General features: G+C 40.0%; 1 protein-coding gene across 1 annotated transcript; it reads right to left on the reverse strand.

The window, feature by feature from the left end:
- Window positions 1-2056: 2056 nt before the first annotated feature.
- On the reverse strand, window positions 2057-19961 carry LOC106072720 (uncharacterized). Its single transcript, XM_056025798.1, has 5 exons — window positions 19942-19961; window positions 18019-18306; window positions 16369-16490; window positions 14254-14435; window positions 2057-2281 (listed from the first exon to the last, which is right to left on the reverse strand). The coding sequence occupies exons 2-5, from the start codon at window positions 18262-18264 to the stop codon at window positions 2175-2177; spliced, it is 657 nt and encodes a 218-aa protein (XP_055881773.1). The 5' UTR covers window positions 18265-18306; window positions 19942-19961; the 3' UTR covers window positions 2057-2174.
- Between the last annotated feature and the right edge of the window lie 1187 nt (window positions 19962-21148).

Raw genomic sequence — 21148 nt, forward strand, 5'->3', positions numbered from 1 at the left:
AATTAGTCATTTTAATGAAATGTTTACTATTAAGCTAACAATTGTGTTACCTATCTGCATGTATATGGTTTCAATTTAATGAGATTACACTGCTTACAAATCTATTTGGTTACATCTGAACTCTAATCTATGTTCCTTGTGACTAAGCTCAGGTTTCAGAGAATTAAAACTTTTTTTAAAGTTAACAATGAATTCGTAATAATGTTTCATTAAAAAAAATAGTGTCACAGTTTTTGAAATATTAAAGATCAAGTTCAACTTTTGAATTACACTAAAGTAACAAAAAAAAACAACAACAACAATAAACCAAAAAAAAAAAAAAAACAAAACAAAACAAAACAAAAAAAAAGGTACAAAGACAGTTTGTGTGGAAAGACAAACTCAAAATCGGCCCCCGAAGTGGTCCACCCAGGTAGTTAAAAAGGCAGGTTTCAATATTTTCAGAAAGAATATCAGAATGAAATTCTATCAAAGGCAAATGACAGAGAAGAATAGAGAAAGAAGGTTGACAAATCTTGTGTGGTGGCCTAACGGTCCAGTAGACCAAGGGATAGGTGAAAGTGAATGTAAAAATCTGAACCTGGCCTAACTGATTTCATATAATGATTATCTTTTTGATCAAATAGTTTTGTAAAGGGTCAATCTCTTATTTGAATCCTCAAGAAAAAAACATTTCCATAAAAAAAATTCCTTTAGTTATGTGTTCTATAGTTATAGATTTTTTCAATTTAAATTTTTTTAAATGTAAAAGTAGTATTTAGTATGACAGAACTTACTTAACTTAGCAATACAAATGTAAAAAAAAATTTTTTTTGACAAAAAAAAATCTAAAACCATTTGCATAAATGTGTTAGAATATGGTAAATAGTCATCTCTCCTACTAAAGAGCCTTCCGTGTTTGTTACTATTGTAGCCGTTACATCAGAACTTTGAATGGTATAAAATACTATGATGTCGGATTTTCACTATCTTTTCTAGTTTACGAGATCTAAACGGGACGGACGGACGGACAGACATTCCACACAAAACTAATAACTAATAGCATCTTTCTCCCTTTCGGGGGGCCGCTAAAAAAGATAATTTCTCCTTTGTGAGCTAATGTTTTGTATGATTAATTACTTTGCTCTTACTAAATATTTCATGAGTGTTTTTTTTTTTTAAAAGGAAACATTTCTACCACGCACCAATCCCTCACTCCCGAATAAGAAATCCTGGTTTCACACATATATAAATCTACTCAGAGTCTATCCAATTCTAGTTTGGTGATACGTGGCTCATCTAGAATGAGGAACTGGGGCTAAGAACAAACCAGCAGCCCATTGAAGTAGATATCTTTCAGAGACGCTAGAGATGGTCACACCCTTCGCAAGCTTGCATACAACATTGCAGGGCAAGCCTTCACCTGGAAGCCCTAAGGAAAGAGAAAGAGGGCACGGACCAGGATTACATGGCGTCGCGATTTGGAAGCAGAGGCCAAGAAGATGGGCAAGACGTTGGGATAGTTGGAGCTATTGGTATAAACTGCCCACATGTTGTGACGTTGCAGGTCAGTGTTCAGGCCTTATATAACAAATGGTCTCTGTTGGAGGAGGCAGAAATGAGATGCTATAGAGATACAGCTTGGTACCAAGGACAGTAGTCTCTACTAGAAAACTTGATTTAGATATAAAGTACAGCGGTTCTATTTGGTGATATGCATATAGACTAGATCCAGACTTACAAGACAATGCGAAAAATGTTCATAAACGTCTAGTCATTTATTTAACTCCTAAATGTATGCATACATGAACACCGCTGACGTATGTATTTTCAAGATGTTTATGAGCTTAGAACTCCAGACCAAATTTAAGATTCTTTTCTGAGAATTATAACACAGAGTCAAATCAGAGTTTTGTTCACAAACTTGCACGTAAACTGTCAATAATTGTCTAGACATATCATTAGAGTCGTTTTTGAGATCGGTGTACTGCGGAAGTTCCATGAAGAGTTTCCAAGCTAATTAGAACAATTGTAAATAATTAGATAGAAAACTTTGTTAACAAAAATAACTACAATGTATCGTTTGTTTACATTTGCTTTATATACACCGTGCTGACTTGACGCTGTCGACCCCAAAGTTTCATGTCGACACTCAGCTAGTTGGGTCACATCTGGTCCTACTATCTACGTTCTGATCAAATATCCAGAAATCCACCGAAGATATCAGATTTATACTTTTTAGTAAAATCTATGTCGACGCTAACTCTAAAGCTTCTCAAAGCCTCCAGCTCACACAGCGGTACTGAAATAAAAACATGAGCAAGCGAGTTAGTTGTGAGCCTAAATGTTTGTACACTTGAGCTACCATATGTTACACTTGAAAAGATGATTTTTAAAGAATAAAACTCACTAATTATCTATATGGTGCTATAAATGATTTTTAAAATGTAAAAAGCTCATGACTATTACCTTTTACCTTTACCTTTACCTATCCCTTAGTCTGTTGGACCGTTGGGGCACCAGGCAAGATTTGTCGACCGTCTTTCTCCATTCCTCCCTTTTTTTTTGCCTTGTTTAGAACCTCTCTCAATAGCAGGCCCGTCCATTCTTTAATATTGTCCTCCCATCGCTTTTTCTGTCTGCCTCTTCTTCTTTTCCCTGGCAATGTTCCCTGAAGAAAGGTCTTTGCGAGCCCCGTAGATCTTGTAATGTGGCCAAAGGTTTTAAGCTTTCGTCTTTTTACAATAGTTAGCAGGTCGTCATGGGCTCCGATCGCTACAGTAACACTGTCTCTGATTTCTTGGTTTGTGATGCGGTCTTTGAATGTGATGCCTAGGATCCTTCTGTAGCATCTCAATTCCATTGCTAGGATCCTCCTCTCTAGCTCTGCATTCAACGTCCACGACTCGCAAGCATATAAAAATGTGGCCATGACCAGAGAGCGCATCAGTCTAATTTTGGTGCCGAGGGCTAAGCCCTTATCTTTCCATATTATTTTAAGTTTTGAAAGGGCTGCTGTGGACTGTGCTATTCGGGCCAATAGTTCGGGTTTTGTTCCCTCATCTGAGACAATAGCTCCGAGGTATTTGACGCTGTTAACACTAGTTAGCTTTTCACCTCCAATACTGATGCCTCTTTTAAAGCCCTAATGGCTAATTTTACATATTGCTCCGAAAATTGGGCCCTGGGCCTGGTAGGGGCACCGCATTTTACATTTAGCATATGACTATCAGTAATTTGTTTTGATTTTGATTTTAGGCACATCGGCACAATTTAGGCCATGTCGTGCCTGCAGTCCCTTAAGGACTACTCTCTCTCTAAACAACAAGGGCCAAATTCTATACAGTCCTATCATTAAAATCAAGGTCTATTCACAGTTAAAATAGTAAAAATAGTAAAAATTTAATTATTTGGTAAAAATCTAATGTAAATAGTACATGTTCACAAATTCATAAATCAGATCTTCGTAGATAACCCCACTTCCCGGATAAAGCCCAGTACCTTCCCAGGGTCGACATTATCAAATAGTGTTTATTTAAGTTAGTGGCTCTAAAATATTTCTCCCTGACATCCTGGTATCTGGGGGCAATCAACGAGGATATATTCCACGGTGAGGCGAGAGTCACAGTACTCACAAAGTGGGGGCTCGTCTCTCTTCAGCACAAAAGAGTGCGTGATGTAGGTGTGGCCAATCCTAAGTCTGGACATGGTCGTGCTACCACGCCTTGTCAGACCCTTAGATGTGGGCCGCCACCTGACATCCGCCACAATCTGCCTGAGTTTATTGTGAGTCTCAGCCTCCCATCGGTTCTGCCACTCTCGATATGTGGCAGAGGCAATATTTTGTCTCAGGTCCGAGCAGGGAATTTGGGTTCCTGACACCGCATGATTTAGGGCTCTCTTTGCTTCTCTGTCTGCGGCTTCGTTTCCCTCAATGCCAACATGGGAGGGGACCCAGATGAAGGTGACATCCCTACGGTCGGCTGTTATTTGGTCCAACAGCTTCGGGCTCTTATGTACCAATGGGATGTCAGTCTTCATCCGCCCCAAAGCTTGCAATGCAGATTTGGAGTCGGAGCAGATTATAAATTTCCTCCTTTCTGATGCTTTAACGGCCATAAGTGCAAGCGATATTGCATGCAATTCGGCCGTAACGATTGAGCAGCCATCGGGGAGTCTACGGGAGATTGTTTTGTTCCGAAAGGAGCAGGCACACGCGACCTTTCCATCCATTTTGGATCCGTCTGTGTAGATGGTGCCACAATGTCCGTAGCTCTCCTGCAGTTCCCTAAAGTGGACTTGTAGTATGCTTGGGTCTGTATTTTCTTTTTTGAAATTAAGGAGGGATAAATTTAATTTGGGTTTATTCATTAGCCAAGGAGGATTCTGATGGGTTTCTATTTTAGAGATTTGGTCAAAGGGTGGGGTTAAATTTTGGATGGGTTCTCTCATTCGAAGGCCCAACGGCTGTATGACGATAGGCCTTCGATTTATAATTCTACCTCTGTGGGGTTAAATATGGAGTTGAAAGCAGGGTTCGTGGGGTTGGATTTTAGCTTGACTATATACTGCATTGCAAGCTTTTTCATTCTTATATCCATGGGGAGTTCCCCAGCCTCCACATGGAGACTTGGGATAGGTGATGTACGAAACGCGCCGAGACAGAGACGCAGGGCAGCATTTTGTATTGGTTCCAGTATTTTTAAGTACGACTTCCTTGCTGCTCCATATATTATGGATCCGTAGTCTAGCTTGGATTGAATTAGACTCCGATAAAGATGCAGCAAGGTATCTCTGTCAGTTCCCTAGTCCGTATGGCTGAGTACTCTAAGTATGTTTAATGACTTTTGGCACTTCTTCTTAAGTTCCTTAATGTGGGGGAGAAAATTAAATTTGGAATCTAAGGTGAGTCCTAAAAATTTTGTAGTTTTCAAGACAGGGATCTTCTTTTTGTGTATAAATAGTTCAGGGTCTGGGTGGAGTCTCCTTAGATTACAAAAATGCATACTAACTGTTTTAGAGTCTGAAAATTGAAAACCATTACCGTTTGCCCAACCCTGAATTTTGTTTAAACATAACTGTAATTTTCTTTCTAAGGTGTTCATGTTTTTCCCATAAGTAAAAATGACAAAGTCATCAACATACAAAGAGCACTCTATGCCAGGGGACAGCGCATTTATGATGCTATTTATTTTAATGTTGAACATGGTGACTGACAGAATGCTGCCCTGGGGTACACACATTTCCTGGTCATGAGTGTCAGAAGCGGAGTTGCCCACTCGAACCTGAAATTTTCGATCTTTCAGGAATTCCCCCACAAAACGGGGGAGGTGTCCCTTAAGCCCCATAAGCTCCAGGTCACGTAGAATGCCATGTTTCCAGGTTGTGTCATAGGCCTATATCGAAGAATACAGCTACTAGATGTTCTCTTCTGAGTAATGCATTTCTAATATAAGCTTCCAGCCTTACCAGGTGGTCAGTTGTTGTCCGCCCCTGCCGGAATCCGCACTGGTAGTTGGAGATCTCTTAATTCCTCTCCAGGTACCAGCCCAGCCTACTGTTAATCATTCTTTCCATGGTTTTGCAGATGCAGCTTGTTAGTGCTATTGGTCGATAGTTAGCTGCGTCAGAGCCGTCCCTTCCCGGTTTAGGTATCGGTATAACTGTGGCTTTCCTCCAGCTGTTTGGGAAAGCGCCTGTTTTCCACACACAGTTATAGACCCCTAGCAGGACTCCAATGAGGGTTCGGGAAGGTGCTTGAGGAACTGGTAATGGATTTCATCTTCTCCAGGCGCTGTGTCATGTGACTTGTCCAGCGATTCCCTCAGTTCCTCAAGCGTGAACGGTTTGTTGTAGTCTTCATGGCCGGGGGAGTTGTTTCAATAGGTCTTCCATGTCTGTTGGGTTTAATGGAGCGCCTGGTGGTAGATACAGGCTGCATCAAGTGATAACCTCGTGAAGGGTTATCCTAGCTGCTACGGCCTGTAATGTGGTCTGTAGTTCTACCCTCTCATGGGGGATGCTGTCCTTCACAAGGATACAGAATCCACCTGATGCTCTCTCTGCATCCTTAACATTCTAGCTGTAAGCACTGTAGCTTCGGAAACTGATGCTATCTTTCAGAAATGTTTCCTGTAAGCAGACAGCTACAGAAGTCTCAGAGTCCATCAGTAGCTGTATTTCCTCGTAATTGGCCTTGAGGCCTCTACAATTCCACTCTACAATTCTGGAATCCATGGCTTATTCTAAATGACCTACTTGGAGCTATTTGGCCTTGGGAGGCCCCCGGAGGGGTTTCCCTTTATTCCAGTGACCTTGGTATTTTTATTCTTGGGTTTGGATGGAGAGAAGGACAACCCCCTTTTGGGGGAAGTCTTTCTCTCTGGAGAGGGGAGATCCCTCTGGTTAGAGGGGAGATCCCTCTGGTTAGAGCGGAGGTTATTTCCTCCTCTCTCACCTCGGGTATCCTCTCTGCTTTGATTTCTCCCCTTAGGGAGTTGGTCAACCTCTAATTCGGTAGAGGTTGGGGTGTCTGGCTGGGTTCTCTGAGGAGAACCTGTGTCAGACATGATGTCTCCGGGTTCTCCCGGAGTGTTGGTTTTGACATGCTGCTCAGTCTCCATGCTCTCATCAGTGAGCACAGAGAACCTGTTCTTTAGCATGACAACAGGGCTTTCCTTTTTCTTCGGAGGTGTGTTCTTTGGCGGTGTTTTCTTCTGAGTTGGAGGAGGAGGAGGGGGTGGTGGGGTCAATGTGTCTGTCTGTGTGGCTATGGATCTTCCTATCTTAGCAACAGCCTGGGCGTAGGTCTTTGTCAAGCCAAATTGGCCCTTGGGTAGGGCCAATACAGCCGATTTCGCCTGGCTGAAGGTAAATCCATTTCTTGCCTTGTACTCCTGCACGGCAACCTCCTGTTTCCACACAGGGCAGTCCTTGGAGTAGGCTGAGTGGTCAGCGTGACAGTTTGGGCATTTGAACTGGGCTGTGCAGCTCTTGTCCTCATGACCCTCTCCAGCACATCTGGCACACACAGTGTTCCTCTTGCAGACTGCCGCGCCGTGTCCATAATCCTGGCACTTGAAGCACCTCATGGGGTTAGGTATGTAGAGCCTCACTGGAACTCGTAGGTATCCTGCCTTCACATACTCTGGCGGTGTCCTAGTTCCGAATGTGAGGATAATAGTGGCTGTTTTGACCTCCTCACCATCCCTGCGCCTGGTAATGCGCCGGGCATGGTTGACTCGTTCAATGCCCTCCACTATTTCCTTCTCCGAACATTCCAGTAGGTCCCTAGAGCTGATTACACCTCTGCTGGTGTTCAGACTCTTGTGTGGCATGACTTCCACTTGGAGATCACAGACTCTCCTGCATCGTGAAAGCCCATCAGAGTGTATATTGCTATCAACTTCTACTAGAAGTTCCAAAGTCTTGTGTAGCTTAGACACACTCTTGGGCTCTCCCACTACTGACTTAAGTCCTTTGTAGATGACAAAAGGGCTCATCTTTGTCAGACTTTTCCCCTCCTCTGTTCACTTAACCACCAGAAATGATGGCCAGGTAGCACAGCTTTTTGTGGCCTCTTCCTATTTTTGCATCAATACGGCGTCTCTTGCCCAGACACAAGTCTGGGGCAAGTGTTTTGTTTTTATCCATATATATATTTTTGTTAGTTCGGCACCTGTGCTCCCCACCCGCCATCGAGTCCAACAAGGGGACGGGTCATTCGGATGTCCAGAATGAGCCCGCCAGGGTTACACAGGTGCTATACTCAGTCAGCTGCTGCATCGGGCATGTGTCCGATACAGCAGCTCCCTGATTGACCCTCCAGCCACCGCCCTCTCTTCGAAGACATATGCTGGTAGCTTGGCATGACCAGCCGGTTGACCCAGAGCGGGCCATCTGGGCCTCAGGTCTATGGGAACTTGGAGCCAAAGTATTGTGTTGTTGTGGTTTATCCTCAGATAGCCACCTACTCAAACACCAGGATCTCTTAATCCCCCCTTACCCGTCGCAGTCCACGGCAAACAGACTGGTCTAGGACGTAGTGAGATTTTAAAGATTATGAGACAGAGTGATGATCAAAGAAGGCAGACTGAGAAAAAGAGGAGGCAGACACAATGATAGAAAAGAAGTAGGGCACTTTTGAGCTCCAAAAGTGCTAAGGAAAGAGAAGCGCAGTTTAACGTCATGTCTCGGGACGGTGACTATCAGTCATGGCTTTTGTCATAGGCTTTTAAAGATGTAGGACTTAAAGGTTTAACATATCTAGTGTATCAAACGATTGACTGTAATTAACCCACTGGCGCCTATGCAAGTTGTATAATAAATGTTGATATGATGATCTAATTAATAATACAAGTTGTTATTGTAAAATAAATGTAGAAGAGAGGCCTCGCAAGATTCCATTAACTTGGGCCCCGCAATTTGTAAGGTCGACCCTGACACAAATCATACATGTTAAAAAAGAAACATGCCAAGTCCAACCCCAAATAGTGTGTCTGTAGAGTGTATCAACATTTGTGTCTGTACTGTACAAAGAAGTACAATGAAGCGACTCTTTCAAAAAAGGCGCGAAAACATGCTTAAAAAAAAAGATTTCAAAATACTGTTTTGAACTTTAGCGTCTGTTCGACAGGAAACGCTGTCAAAAACTTGCAACTAAACAAAATAAACCCAGAAACTCAAAGAAAACATTTTGTCCACTTCTATTCATTAGCTGAATACAAAATTGTAACAAAGAAGTCGAGCTCAGCATCTTTAGAACTTCTCAGCAGCAGTACTATCGAGTTCCAGGATAGATATCCAGAGGCTTGACAACAAAAGTCCCAAATCTTGCTGTCTCTTATTTCGTGAAGGCAAAATATTCATTCAAACAATGGCTACACATGTAAACGAAAGGAAATCTGATTTACCCTCGAATAATGAGCTAGCTCCAGACTTGCACACGAGGAGCTTTAACTCCAGACTTGAAGAACACATGATGAACCAAAACAAACTCCAGGCCTGAAGGACACATGGCGAACTTAAACTAACTCCAGGACCTAAAGGACACATGACGAACTTAAACTAACTCCAGGCCTGAAGGACACATGACGAACTTAAACTAACTCCAGGCCTGAAGGACACATGACGAACTTAAACTAACTCCAGGCCTGAAGGACACATGACGAACTTAAACTAACTCCAGGCCTGAAGGACACATGACGAACTTAAACTAACTCCAGACCTAAAGGACACATGACGAACTTAAACTAACTCCACGCCTGAAGGACACATGACGAACTTAAACTAACTCCAGGCCTGAAGGACACATGACGAACTGTGACGAACCGTTTTAGCTTACTCAAGATATCACTCAGGTCTAAGCATTTAATTAATTTATTTGCACGCTATTAGTCGCCAATTTTACTAGTTTTGCGATCAAGCGCTAAAAACACAGCCACCACCCCTCCAATCCAACCCCACCCCTTTGGCATCGATGTCACATGTTACTATCCCCGCCTTGACACGTGTCACACTAGACTCTTGACAAGAGTACACTCCCTCCATCTATTGTGGCAAACATCCGTTGACCCCCCCCCCCTTCCGGGAGCGGCTGGTCACTTCAAAGTGCCCATTCAACTCAACGCCTCGGGCAACGCTGTTCGTCTGGCACTAGCCTTTATCAAGGTATAATCTCCCTTGATGTGCCGAGCTCTGATAATCTCCCCTTCATAATCCACCTGACCACCTGGGCTGATTTCCTGGACTTTCAACTCGCGCCTTCGCGCAATGTCTATCTCCCGGAAACGCCGTCACGGTCAAGCGAGGATCTCTTTGTCAAAGACGCCAGATAGTCTAGACCACCTTTGCACTTATCTACCGCCACTCACCCCCCCCCCCCCTTTCTATCCACGTGTATATGGACAAACTTCATCGTCCGATCTCATTCACGCTGGAGAGCCCACAGGGAGCACATCTATCTCTTGCTTGAGCTCTAGACTATTTTCATTCCCTTATTTCACTTGGATTGGTGCTTTTATCTATAGGCTACACCCGCCTGAAATCTTAGCAACCTAAAGCTGATAGCAGATTTGCTGGCACCAGATCTGTAGACATCAGACCTACTCATCCTTCAAGAGTCCAAGTAACAACGCTAGCCACAGACTCGTCACTGGCCTGACTGATTGGTAGACGCAGCTTAGCTCTGCAACCATACAAGTTGGACTGCACACGGAGCCTGGATCTACTACGCCAGCCCACCAGCAGACAGCATCAGTACCAGCCACACCCGTCTCACCAGTGCAGCACCGGACCAAAAGCTAAGCAACCAGCCTAATGACACTCAGACCACTTGGTTCCAATATCTGATGATGATAGTCTTATATATGTAAATAAGCTAGATCCCATACTAGCAACTGTACAGCATTTCACCTTTCATTATCTTATTTTGTATAATAAACTGTACATATTTTACAACTAAATACAGCATTCGTTGCCTGCATTATAACGCTGTGCTTGTAGTTTATATGTGCAAGTAAGGATTCTCAAACCATAAAAATCCCCTAGACACCCAAAACGGCCAATACTTTAATCCGACTTGTCACACGAACTTAAACTAACTCCAGGCCTGAAGGACACATGACGAGCTTAAACTAACTCCAGGCCTGAAGGACACATGACGAACTTAAACTAACTCCAGGCCTGAAGGACACATGACGAACTTAAACTAACTCCAGGCCTGAAGGACACATGACGAACTTAAACTAACTCCAGGCCTGAAGGACACATGACGAGCTTAAACTAACTCCAGACCTAAAGGACACATGACGAACTTAAACTAACTTTAGGACCTAAAGGACACATGACGAACCAAAACTAACTCCAGACCTAAAGGACACATGACGAACTTAAACTAACTCCAGGCCTGAAGGACACATGACGAACTTAAACTAACTCCAGGCCTGAAGGACACATGACGAACTTAAACTAACTCCAGGCCTGAAGGACACATGACGAACTTAAACTAACTCCAGGCCTGAAGGACACATGACGAACCAAAACTAATTCCAGACCTAAAGGACACATGAGGAACTTAAACTAACTCCACGCCTAAAGTGTCCTGAAGGACACATGACGAACTTAAACTAACTCCAGACCTAAAGGACACATGACGAACTTAAACTAACTCCAGGACATAAAGGACACATGGCGAACTTAAACTAACTCCAGGCCTGAAGTGTCCTGAAGGACACATGACGAACTTAAACTAACTCCAGACCTAAAGGACACATGACGAACTTAAACTAACTCCAGGACCTAAAGGACACATGACGAGCTTAAACTAACTCCAGACCTAAAGGACACACTCAGAACCATGTTTTTTTATAAATGCATGCATTATGCTATTAGTAGGAAATATTTGACAGTGACGATTAAATCAGTTGCTTCCAAATACAGAAATTAACAAAATTATGGGTAGTTCTTCTGTCTCTAACAATGGCCGACTTGAGGCAATCTTGTCATTATTTCTAAGTTTGACATCTAGCTTTTCGATTGTTTTATTTGTTTGTTTTATTATGGGTCCAAGCTCGAAGAGAAAAAAACTGTTTCGCTCGATAACAAGTCAACAGAGATGGCCAAACAGCCACAGTGTTAAAAGACAGCCATCCAATCTGATAGGCTCAAGTTTGTTAAGGGATTCAACACACATTACACAATATAGTGTGATGTTAGACGAGACACATTTAATAATTAAACACAAATTATGAAACCGCTTTTATTTATGTATTGTATTTAAATTCATATATCTATATCTATCCATAAATAAATATAGTCCTTTTTGCTCCTTCACAAAATTCGCTGATGATGCGGCTCTTCTTGTCCTGCTCTCAGAGAGCTCAGACGTAAATGAGTATTTCAAAGAAATAGAACACATGGAAAAATACTGTAAAGAAAATTTTTTATTATTAAATGTAAAAGAAACCAAAGAAATGATAATCGATTTTCGTAGGGAAAAGAAGGAAAATGATATTGTTTCTGTAGCTGGAGAGACTATTGAAATAGTGCAAACCTTTAAATACCTTGGTACTATCCTAGACAATAAACTAAATTTTACTGCAAATACTGATTATATCAGCAAAAAAGGGCAGCAAAGATTACGATTACTAAGAAAACTGTCCTCGTTTAATGTTAGCGAAAAGGCCTTGGCTATGTTTTATCACGCTCACATCTGCAATATTTTAAGTTTCAATATCACTGCCTGGTATGGCAATCTGAGCATTAAAAATAAAAATAAACTTTATAGAATCCTAAATGCTGATGGCAAAATCATTGGCAAAAAACAAACCCCATTTGGGCAGTTGTTTGAGACAAACATGTATAAAAAAGCTAACAAGATCCTTGAAATAAAGAATCACCCTTTGTGTCAGGATTTTGTGATTTTACCATCACAAAAGAGATACAAGACACCGATGGCAAAGACAAACAGACACAAACACTCTTTTGTTCCCCTGGCAAATCAAATCATTAAATAAGAGCAATCTGGTATAAACTTTGTCACATGTAAATTATGAGTGCTTATGGTGTGAATGTACACTTTGGTTTCTTATAGTTATAATGTTTTTTTTGTTTGGTGTAATGCACAAATTGTAAGACAAATTTCGATACGGACAATAAAGATTATTATTATTATTATTATATATATTTATATATTATACAACATAAATAGTATAAATAAAAGATTTTAGAAACTTTTTTAATGTAAAAAAAAAATAATGTTTTTGAGAATCGTTAGTAATTATAGTCTTGAGTCTATAATGTGTACATCTTCTTCTAGCCAGCGTTTTGCTGCTGAGCTGTGAGCTCCAATAACTGTGAATACTGAAGAATTACTTTCTCTTTCTGCTATCAAACAAAATAATTAATTACCAGTATTTAATTGACTAATTGGTTAATTCTTTTATTCGTGTCTTGTACTACCAATGAATAATTGTGCAAAGTTTCAACTCGATCCGAGATAGGGTGTGGGAGAAATGACGTATACAAACTTTTAACTAGACAGTGCGAGTTGATATAAAGCTTTGTAAAAAAACAACACCCTAATGAAAGAATATTCTTCCTTTGATGTGTGTTGATTGTCTAACAATGCTATCTCCTACCATCTCAGATGATCAGATGAGAGTAATCTCGTCATTAGATCGATCTGTTTCTACAAAAAGTTCTTTGAAAACACATAGACTTCAAGAAAAGCAAGACTTGACATTTGAGGAAATAAAGGCCAGACTTCAGATACGAGGTAACAAATACTTTGCCAAACGTGACGTCTCAAATCACTGACATGTTCACAAGTGATGTACCGGTGGAATTGTATATCCTTCGCTTCACGCGTGACACCAGCCACATTGTGTACATCTTGATGAGAGATGTCATCTTTAGAATTTACAAACAGAAAAGTGTCCACACCATACATTGTAAAGATACGCTGGAGAGAGAGTCTTCACTTCAATCATAAATTATTCCTCAGTTTGACTATAAATGTGATGAAATGAGTTTGTCACAGTACAATAGAAAACAAAACCCTGCCACTGGTATGAGACGGACGAGCCATCCGACAAATTATCTAACACTTTTATTACAAGGATAGAATTTCTATGCGAAAACGTGCCCCGTCACAGTAGACTGTGTGACACGTCACTAACCCGAGAAGACTGTTCAACCTGGTGTTTGACTGGAATCAAACCAACAAAACAATGTAGATCATGATAGCGTTACACTAGTCCACATTTGATTGCAGACACCTGGCACTAAAATAATCTTATCGGCAAAACAAAATTGTTTAAAAAAAAAGTATTTCAATATGTAGAATGAAAACACGTGACACGTTAGCGACAAGCTAAAGAAAGGAAAACGCCACAAGATCATCATCTGACTGACATACTTTTACTATTACTACTTATAACAAAATCATGACCTCACAAAGGCCGAGGGATACACATTTGAGACCCAAAGAAAATCCGCTGTTGAGGACAGAAGCAGACGGCGAAAAGAAAATCTTAATCGACCACCGACGGACAATGGTTATGCTTACTTGGAGTGGCAAAATATGTAGGTCACAGCTGGGGCTGCGTAGCCACGAGACATACTGCACATCTCATTAATCTTCAGACTCGAAGACAAGCTTTATTATTATTATTATTATTATTATGACGAATCTGCTGTTATTAGGTCGCAGTACTGCCTTCTACTGTATGATTTGATTAGTGCACTAAGACAGAGAGTGATGATGTGACTTACTTTCAGTGACTTGTACTCTATCATCAGGGTGAATCTTGTTGAATCTAAAATCTCCATTGACAATGGGACGAACTGGCATCAGGTATTGGCAAGACGGAAAAGGACAGCGAATCATTGTTCTGTGGTCTTTAATGCTTTCTGCAAAGTCTTGAAACAACACTGGGCGTATTTTGGCGATACATCTTAACGAGAAAAGAAGAGAAGAGATTTGCATCATAATCTAAGCTTGGGAGATTCATTACAATGAGAATATCTTAGCTAACAGTAAATTTAAAAAAAACAAACATTTAGGAGCAAAAATTCAGTTTAAGTGTCCTCAAATAAAAAATAGGTCTTTCGAACCTAATCAGTTCTTAAGGAAGAAATTCAATCGCTACAAAAATCAAGGGACAACTTTTTTTGGTTAGTCATTTTAATTCTAGATTTTTATTTAGACATCTAGATATATAGGCTATATCTGAATGAGAAAGAGAGAGAGAGAGAGAGAGTGTGAAAGAGAGAGAGAGAGATTAAGGTGAGGGCTATGAGTGGTGGACCAAAAGAAAACACAGTGCATATCCTACTGGGATGGGAGAAGTGTCTCGCCTTGCTTCACAACTCTCATGTTTATTGGCTGGATACATCCCATTGTTGTGTTTACGTTCACAATGTCAAATGCGGCAGGTAGTAACAGATCAGTCTATACGTTTGACTCTCGCAAGATTAGGTTTGTTCTTGTTCTAACTAAACTGTCTCAAGCAATGGCTAGCCTAGAACAACAACAACAAAAAACAACAACAAATAGACGTGTACGTGAAACAAGCTGCTACATCTACAGCTATCGGCCATTTCTAAATAGGTCTTCACCATCGTCAGTTGAAGTGTTGGGGCACCACACACGATCTGATAACCACATTTCTCCATTCCTCTTTGTCACCCACCCTGGACAGAATCCCCAGTTTCCCAATGTCCATTCACCCGCGTAGTTCTTCGACCCGCCTCCCCCTCTCTGGCAGCGTTCCCTGACAGAAAGCCCTGGAGGCCCCGAGGACCCTGCGATATGGCCACAAAGCCTCAGTCCTTAACTTCAGTCAGACCGTGCAGTCCGATAGCTGTATTAATCCTAACTCTAATCTTTTCGTTTGCGATGCGGTCTCTGCATGTGACACATAGAACCTAGCATCCCAAATTTCATTGCCAGGATCCTTTGCTCTATTTCTGCAACCAGCGTCCGAAATTCGCAAGAACATAAGAATGCAGCCATGAGCAGGCGGCCATCACTCTGATATTAGTACCAAAGACACCCCCCCCCCCTGATTCCCGCTCTGGTCTGGACTGTGCAACTTTTTGCCACTAGCTCAGGCCCCGGTACGTGACGTTTTAACGCCGCCGTTTTGGCGACGGGACGTTTTGGCGCGAGCCGTTTTGGCGACGGGACGTTTTGGCGCGAGCCGTTTTGGCGACGGGACGTTTTGGCGCGAGATATCATTTGACGATAATTTAATGAGCACGTAGCTTTTTTTTAATGAACCCTTGAATTCCAGCGACTTAGGCGAATAACCATGGTGTCTATGTATACTTAACTTAAAGTATTTTGAGAAACATGGTACATGTATTATATTTTTACTTATATTAGCAAGTGTTTGGTATGTATAGCTGGAGATACCGTACAGTCATTAAATAAACCAATGTTAATGTAAACAAATAATTGCATCAATTTTTAGTCTTTCATCGTTTCATATTGTTTTTAATTTTTAAAGTAATATCTTAAAAAACTTTTTTGAAAATAAAGTGTGCCTCTTAATAAACACACATACACAAGCCAAAATGTTTATTAAAGAAAATGATGTGAAATACAAACACACATTTACATTTAGTACGTGAAAAATATGTCTTAACACAAACACTCATGCAAAACATAGACATGAATAATTCTTTTAAAAGAAATAATACAATAAACGTACATAATGTATTTCGCGCCAAAACGGCTCGCGCCAAAACGACCTTCGCGCCAAAACGGCGGGGCCAAAACGGCGTCGCCAAAACGGCGTCGCCAAAACGTCCTGCTTCGCTCAGGCCCGGCTCCTTCATCCGAGACGAAAGCTCCGAGGTAACTAATAAATAAATAAGTCTTACAATCTACAAAATAGATGACCACATTCTAGCGTCACTGGGTCCACTGGCACACGTCGACATATCGGGCAGATTTTCACACGCACCTTTGGTAGGCTAGGAGAGACCTCAGTTAATGGTGGTGGCTAGAAGCAAATTAGAAAATACATTCAACTTATATCAGAATGAACTAAATATAAACATAGGTTGCTTTTTAAAGTAGTATTCATTTTGTTCGAACCTAGACTACAACACAATGGAGAATAGATTAATACAACAGATATCAATCATAAAAAATTTCCACATCAACATAGTTTGAGTTAATTTTCTTCTGAACTTCTAGAATGTACATAAAGCTGATGTTTTATTTATCTAATTAAACTTTTCAACGCATGTTTAATGTATTAATGTTCAGTTTTTTTCCTTAAAAGCAAATAATTGGTCTGGGATATATATTTTTTGTTACACTGTAATTATAAATGAATGCAAGTAATTAAATGACATGATAATTTGAACTTTCCCAGACGAGCTAATGACATCAATGTGAAAGGAATAATACATGAACATATCGTTACCATCTATCAAACATTTGTATTGGTGGGGTTTTACTTTGAAGCCAGACAGTGGTCGGCTAGAATACGTAGGCTATCTCCAAATCTCTCCAAAACTAGTGCACGAGAGTTAATGAACAATTTAGATCTTAGTTTTGCAATTCTCATTTACTAGACCTTAAAAGTCTCAAATCATTTAATTAGAATAGCTACTAATTTGGTATGAGTCGGTTCCATCTAATGTGGTCAAGGTCAGTACTATGACTGATATTAGTCACTTCATATAATTAATAAATAAAATGTCATTATTAATTCAAACGTTCAGCTTTTTATGTTGTGTGTTATACAATTCCAGAAAGCTCAGTGATTTGGATTTTTTTCTTGCTATAAAAGACGATAGTAAATCATTTTAAAAACAGGCGAATTCTTATGACATTTTTATTAGAAGCAATCACACTTGAAATAATAATGTATAAGCTGGATGATGCGCCACCCCCCTTTTAACGAAATAAAGCTTTAATGTTACTTCTAGATTACTTCTTGTCATGGCTATTAAGAAACACAAGAAAATGGTTTTAGATATAAACAAGTCTGTTCTAATGTGTTTGAAATGGAAATCTACTTTTTAAAAATTTAAAATAGTATGTAAACTATGGGGTTTTTTAAAATGATAAAACACACTACACTAACAAGTCTACAAATGTACTCACCAATTGGACTTCATTGTCCTGTGACCACACTACACTAACTAGCCTACAAATGTACTCACCAATTGGACTTCATTGTCCTGTGACCACACTGCACTAACTAGCCTACAAATGTACTCACCAATTGGACTTCATTGTCCTGTGACCACACTACACTAATTAGCCTACAAATGTACTCACCAATTGGACTTCATTGTCCTGTGACCACACTACACTAACAAGCCTACAAATGTACTCACCAATTGGACTTCATTGTCCTGTGACCACACTACACTAACTAGCCTACAAATGTACTCACCAATTGGACTTCATTGTCCTGTAACCACACTGCACTAACTAGCCTACAAATGTACTCACCAATTGGACTTCCTTGTCCTGTGACCACACTACACTAACTAGCCTACAAATGTACTCACCAATTGGACTTGATTGTCCTGTGAAACAGAGACTTCCTCGACATGAAACTCATAAAGTGGACCCTTCGTGTGGCAGCGTCGAGGGCGCCAGACATCTTTGGCTGTAGGCCGTCCCGCCCCTATGGAGGGAGGCACACATGTTTCCTCTTTTCCGAACCATTCCCATAAATTTGTAAAACTTTTCTTTCTTATTATTTGGAGCTGGGACTGGGCGGCTAGTTGAGCGGTAGAAGGGCTTGTCAGCATTGTGAGGACATGGAGGCAAGAGAAGATTGTGCACGAGCTAAGCTGAGCGAGAAATGTTCATGAAAGAGAATTAGTTTCGTTTCTACTTGGCTACAAAGTGCAAAGTTTAGATTTCTATAAACACTAAGTAATACCGGTGTTGTGAATGGTTATAGTGTCTGAAAAAAAAATTATAAAAAAAACTTTTGTTTGCACTATACGTTTTTCTTTCCTCTGTACCTAAGCTGACCCCCGGGACAACAGTTCAAACCGCATTGGATGTGACAAGATATGCAAGTCGGATATGGGTCTACATGGTCAAGTGATATACTGCACTCTTTCTTGATCTTCACAATCGAAGACAATGCCTAATACATATAACTTGATTTTGAGTTTAAAAATTATGGATTGGAAAACAAAATGCCACAAGTTGGAGTTACAGTTAGCACTGTTGCTATCATGTCTTGTGGTCAAGCTGATCAATACCCTCGAGACTGCTTAATATTTGTAATACATTGTCTATACATTTGTTTTGGAAAAGAACTTGTTAATTTTAAAACTGCTTTTTGAGGGGATAAAACACTTTGTATTTCGTTTTGAAAATGAATGGTTACAAAGTCAAAGTGTCTGGCGTTGCTTTTCTTCATCTGTATGGAACATTCACTCGACACCTAACTATTTGATTTAACAGTCAGAAAGATGATACTTCCATCAGTGTGCAGTCAATCTAGTTCCTCAATGTTCAGTTTGGTAAAAGTCCATTTTTTATGCTGAAAAAGTGTGTGTGGGGGGATGAGCCAAGAAAATGGCCCAAAACTGTTGAAAGCAGCTGCTTTAATGAACGATGCAACGAACAGAATCTCAAGAAATAATTTGTACACATTACACAAATAAAAGCCACAAAGATTTAGATTGAACAACAAAAATAAACAATGTACCCGAGTCCCAACGAGTTTCAACGTGTTTCCCCTACCCCGACTTAATCACGTGACAATAAAATAAACCTAAGGGTAGTTCTAGACTTGTGTCATTGTTATATTCAGCTCTTATGGTACATCGACTCTATTGAGGGCTTGCCCTACACGCTTCGTAGTTGTTGTTTTTATTACTCAACCTTAACTTAGCAACTCTTATTTTTTAAAAGATTTATTTTAGTTTAGATCTTCATCATTACAGTTAGATCTATCATTGATACATTATACCACTCATTACGAAAACAAAATCCAAAACTGTTCCATATAATCTATCCTCAGGTAGGCTCAGGGCTATCTTTATCATTTGCAATCTCTACTAGGTGTAGATCATGATCCCTAGCTCTGCATTCCACTATCATGACTGGTGTTACTTTAAAACAGTATAATTACCTAAAATATTTTTGCATTTAAAGATGGCATCAAAAAATAAAAATGTTAAAGTTGTTTATGGTTTACATTTTAGCAAACGTTCATTTTTTTTAGTGTGTAACTTTTCTAGATTTCAACGCAACAAGACGACGGAAGTCCAAATAATTTGTGCAAAATTTTACTAAAACTTAAATTATTTTATATGAAACAATCTAAACCTTGAATTGATTGTACAAAAATAATGTGCAGAAATCTTATGATTTATGGACTTGCATCACAAGACCCAGCGCAGATACGATATAATAAATAATGTTATTAAGATACTAAAGATGACTATTAATTATCACAGATCTACCTTCAGACCGATAGCCAAACAGGGTGCTTCCCTTAGACATTTGATTTCGGCTGATCTTTCACTAAGTAGATGAACAGCACATATCTAGCTATTTGCTAGACTTACGGATAGAAACACTGGTATGAGCTTGTGTGTGTCACAAGATAAGCCCATAGATTTTCAATAGAAGGGGATAACAATAACTAGATCGGTGTATCCAGTGGACGAAATACAGGTGTTGAAGAAGGGGATAACAATAACTAGATCGGTGTATCCAGTGGACGAAATACAGGTGTTGAAGAAGGGGATAACAATAACTAGATCGGTGTATCCAGTGGACGAAATACAGGTGTTGAAGAAGGGGATAACAATAACTAGATCGGTGTATCCAGTGGACGAAATACAGGTGTTGTAGAAGGAGATAACAATAACTAGATCGGTGTATCCAGTGGACGAAATACAGGTGTTGAAGAAGGGGATAACAATAACTAGATCGGTGTATCCAGTGGACGAAATACAGGTGTTGAAGAAGGGGATAACAATAACTAGATCGGTGTATCCAGTGGACGAAATACAGGTGTTGAAGAAGGGGATAACAATAACTAGATCGGTGTATCCAGTGGACGGTGTTGAAAAGCTTTGAATTTCAAAAGTCCTACACTAGTAGAATAAATGAATGTTTACTATTTAGTTGACATAAGTGACCTCTTAACATGTCCGTAGGCGTTAATAAAAAAAAACTCCCTTGTTCTTATTCTCAAACGTGTTTTATCGAGGTTTTCTTGTATCGCCAGAACATTTCTCCGTATCGCTTTCTGCTTTACTTTGGTTACTGTATTTTATTTATTAAACGATGTTAACAGCATCTTAAACTTTTCATAAATGAGAGAAGACAGAATTATTACATTTTTTTCTGTCTGAGAACTAATTGGTTCATTTTGTTTTTCATTGGTGTTTAAAAAAAGTGTGTTCATGTGTTTACACCATCCGTCCATCTCGCACTGGTTCAACACTTGCCATTGGTTTCGGGAATCTAGCGAATTATTAAAATTTCAAATAATTAACTCAAAATCTAACATTAGCATTAAGGGAATAAAAGAAGGCGAAATATAAAATTAAGCAGTGTAAATGTAATGGTTTAAAACAAAGTTCCTATTAATAATTAATTATAATTGTGGAAGTGATTAGTGACTGAACGTCTTAGTCCTTGATATTCCCTCCGTCCAAT

The sequence above is a fragment of the Biomphalaria glabrata genome, chromosome 4 (genome assembly GCF_947242115.1).
Source record: "Biomphalaria glabrata chromosome 4, xgBioGlab47.1, whole genome shotgun sequence".
Classification (NCBI taxonomy): domain Eukaryota; kingdom Metazoa; phylum Mollusca; class Gastropoda; family Planorbidae; genus Biomphalaria; species Biomphalaria glabrata.

Excerpts from the sequence above, each read along its gene's own strand:
- LOC106072720 (XM_056025798.1), bottom strand. The coding sequence starts at position 18,264 with ATGCTGACAAGCCCTTCTACCGCTCAACTAGCCGCCCAGTCCCAGCTC. Across the intron at positions 14,436-16,368 it reads GGTCATCTATTTTGTAGATT|ATGTATCGCCAAAATACGCC; the intron begins GTAAGACTTATT and ends TTTCTCGTTAAG. Across the intron at positions 2,282-14,253 it reads TAGAGTACAAGTCACTGAAA|TACCGCTGTGTGAGCTGGAG; the intron begins GTAAGTCACATC and ends TTTTTATTTCAG.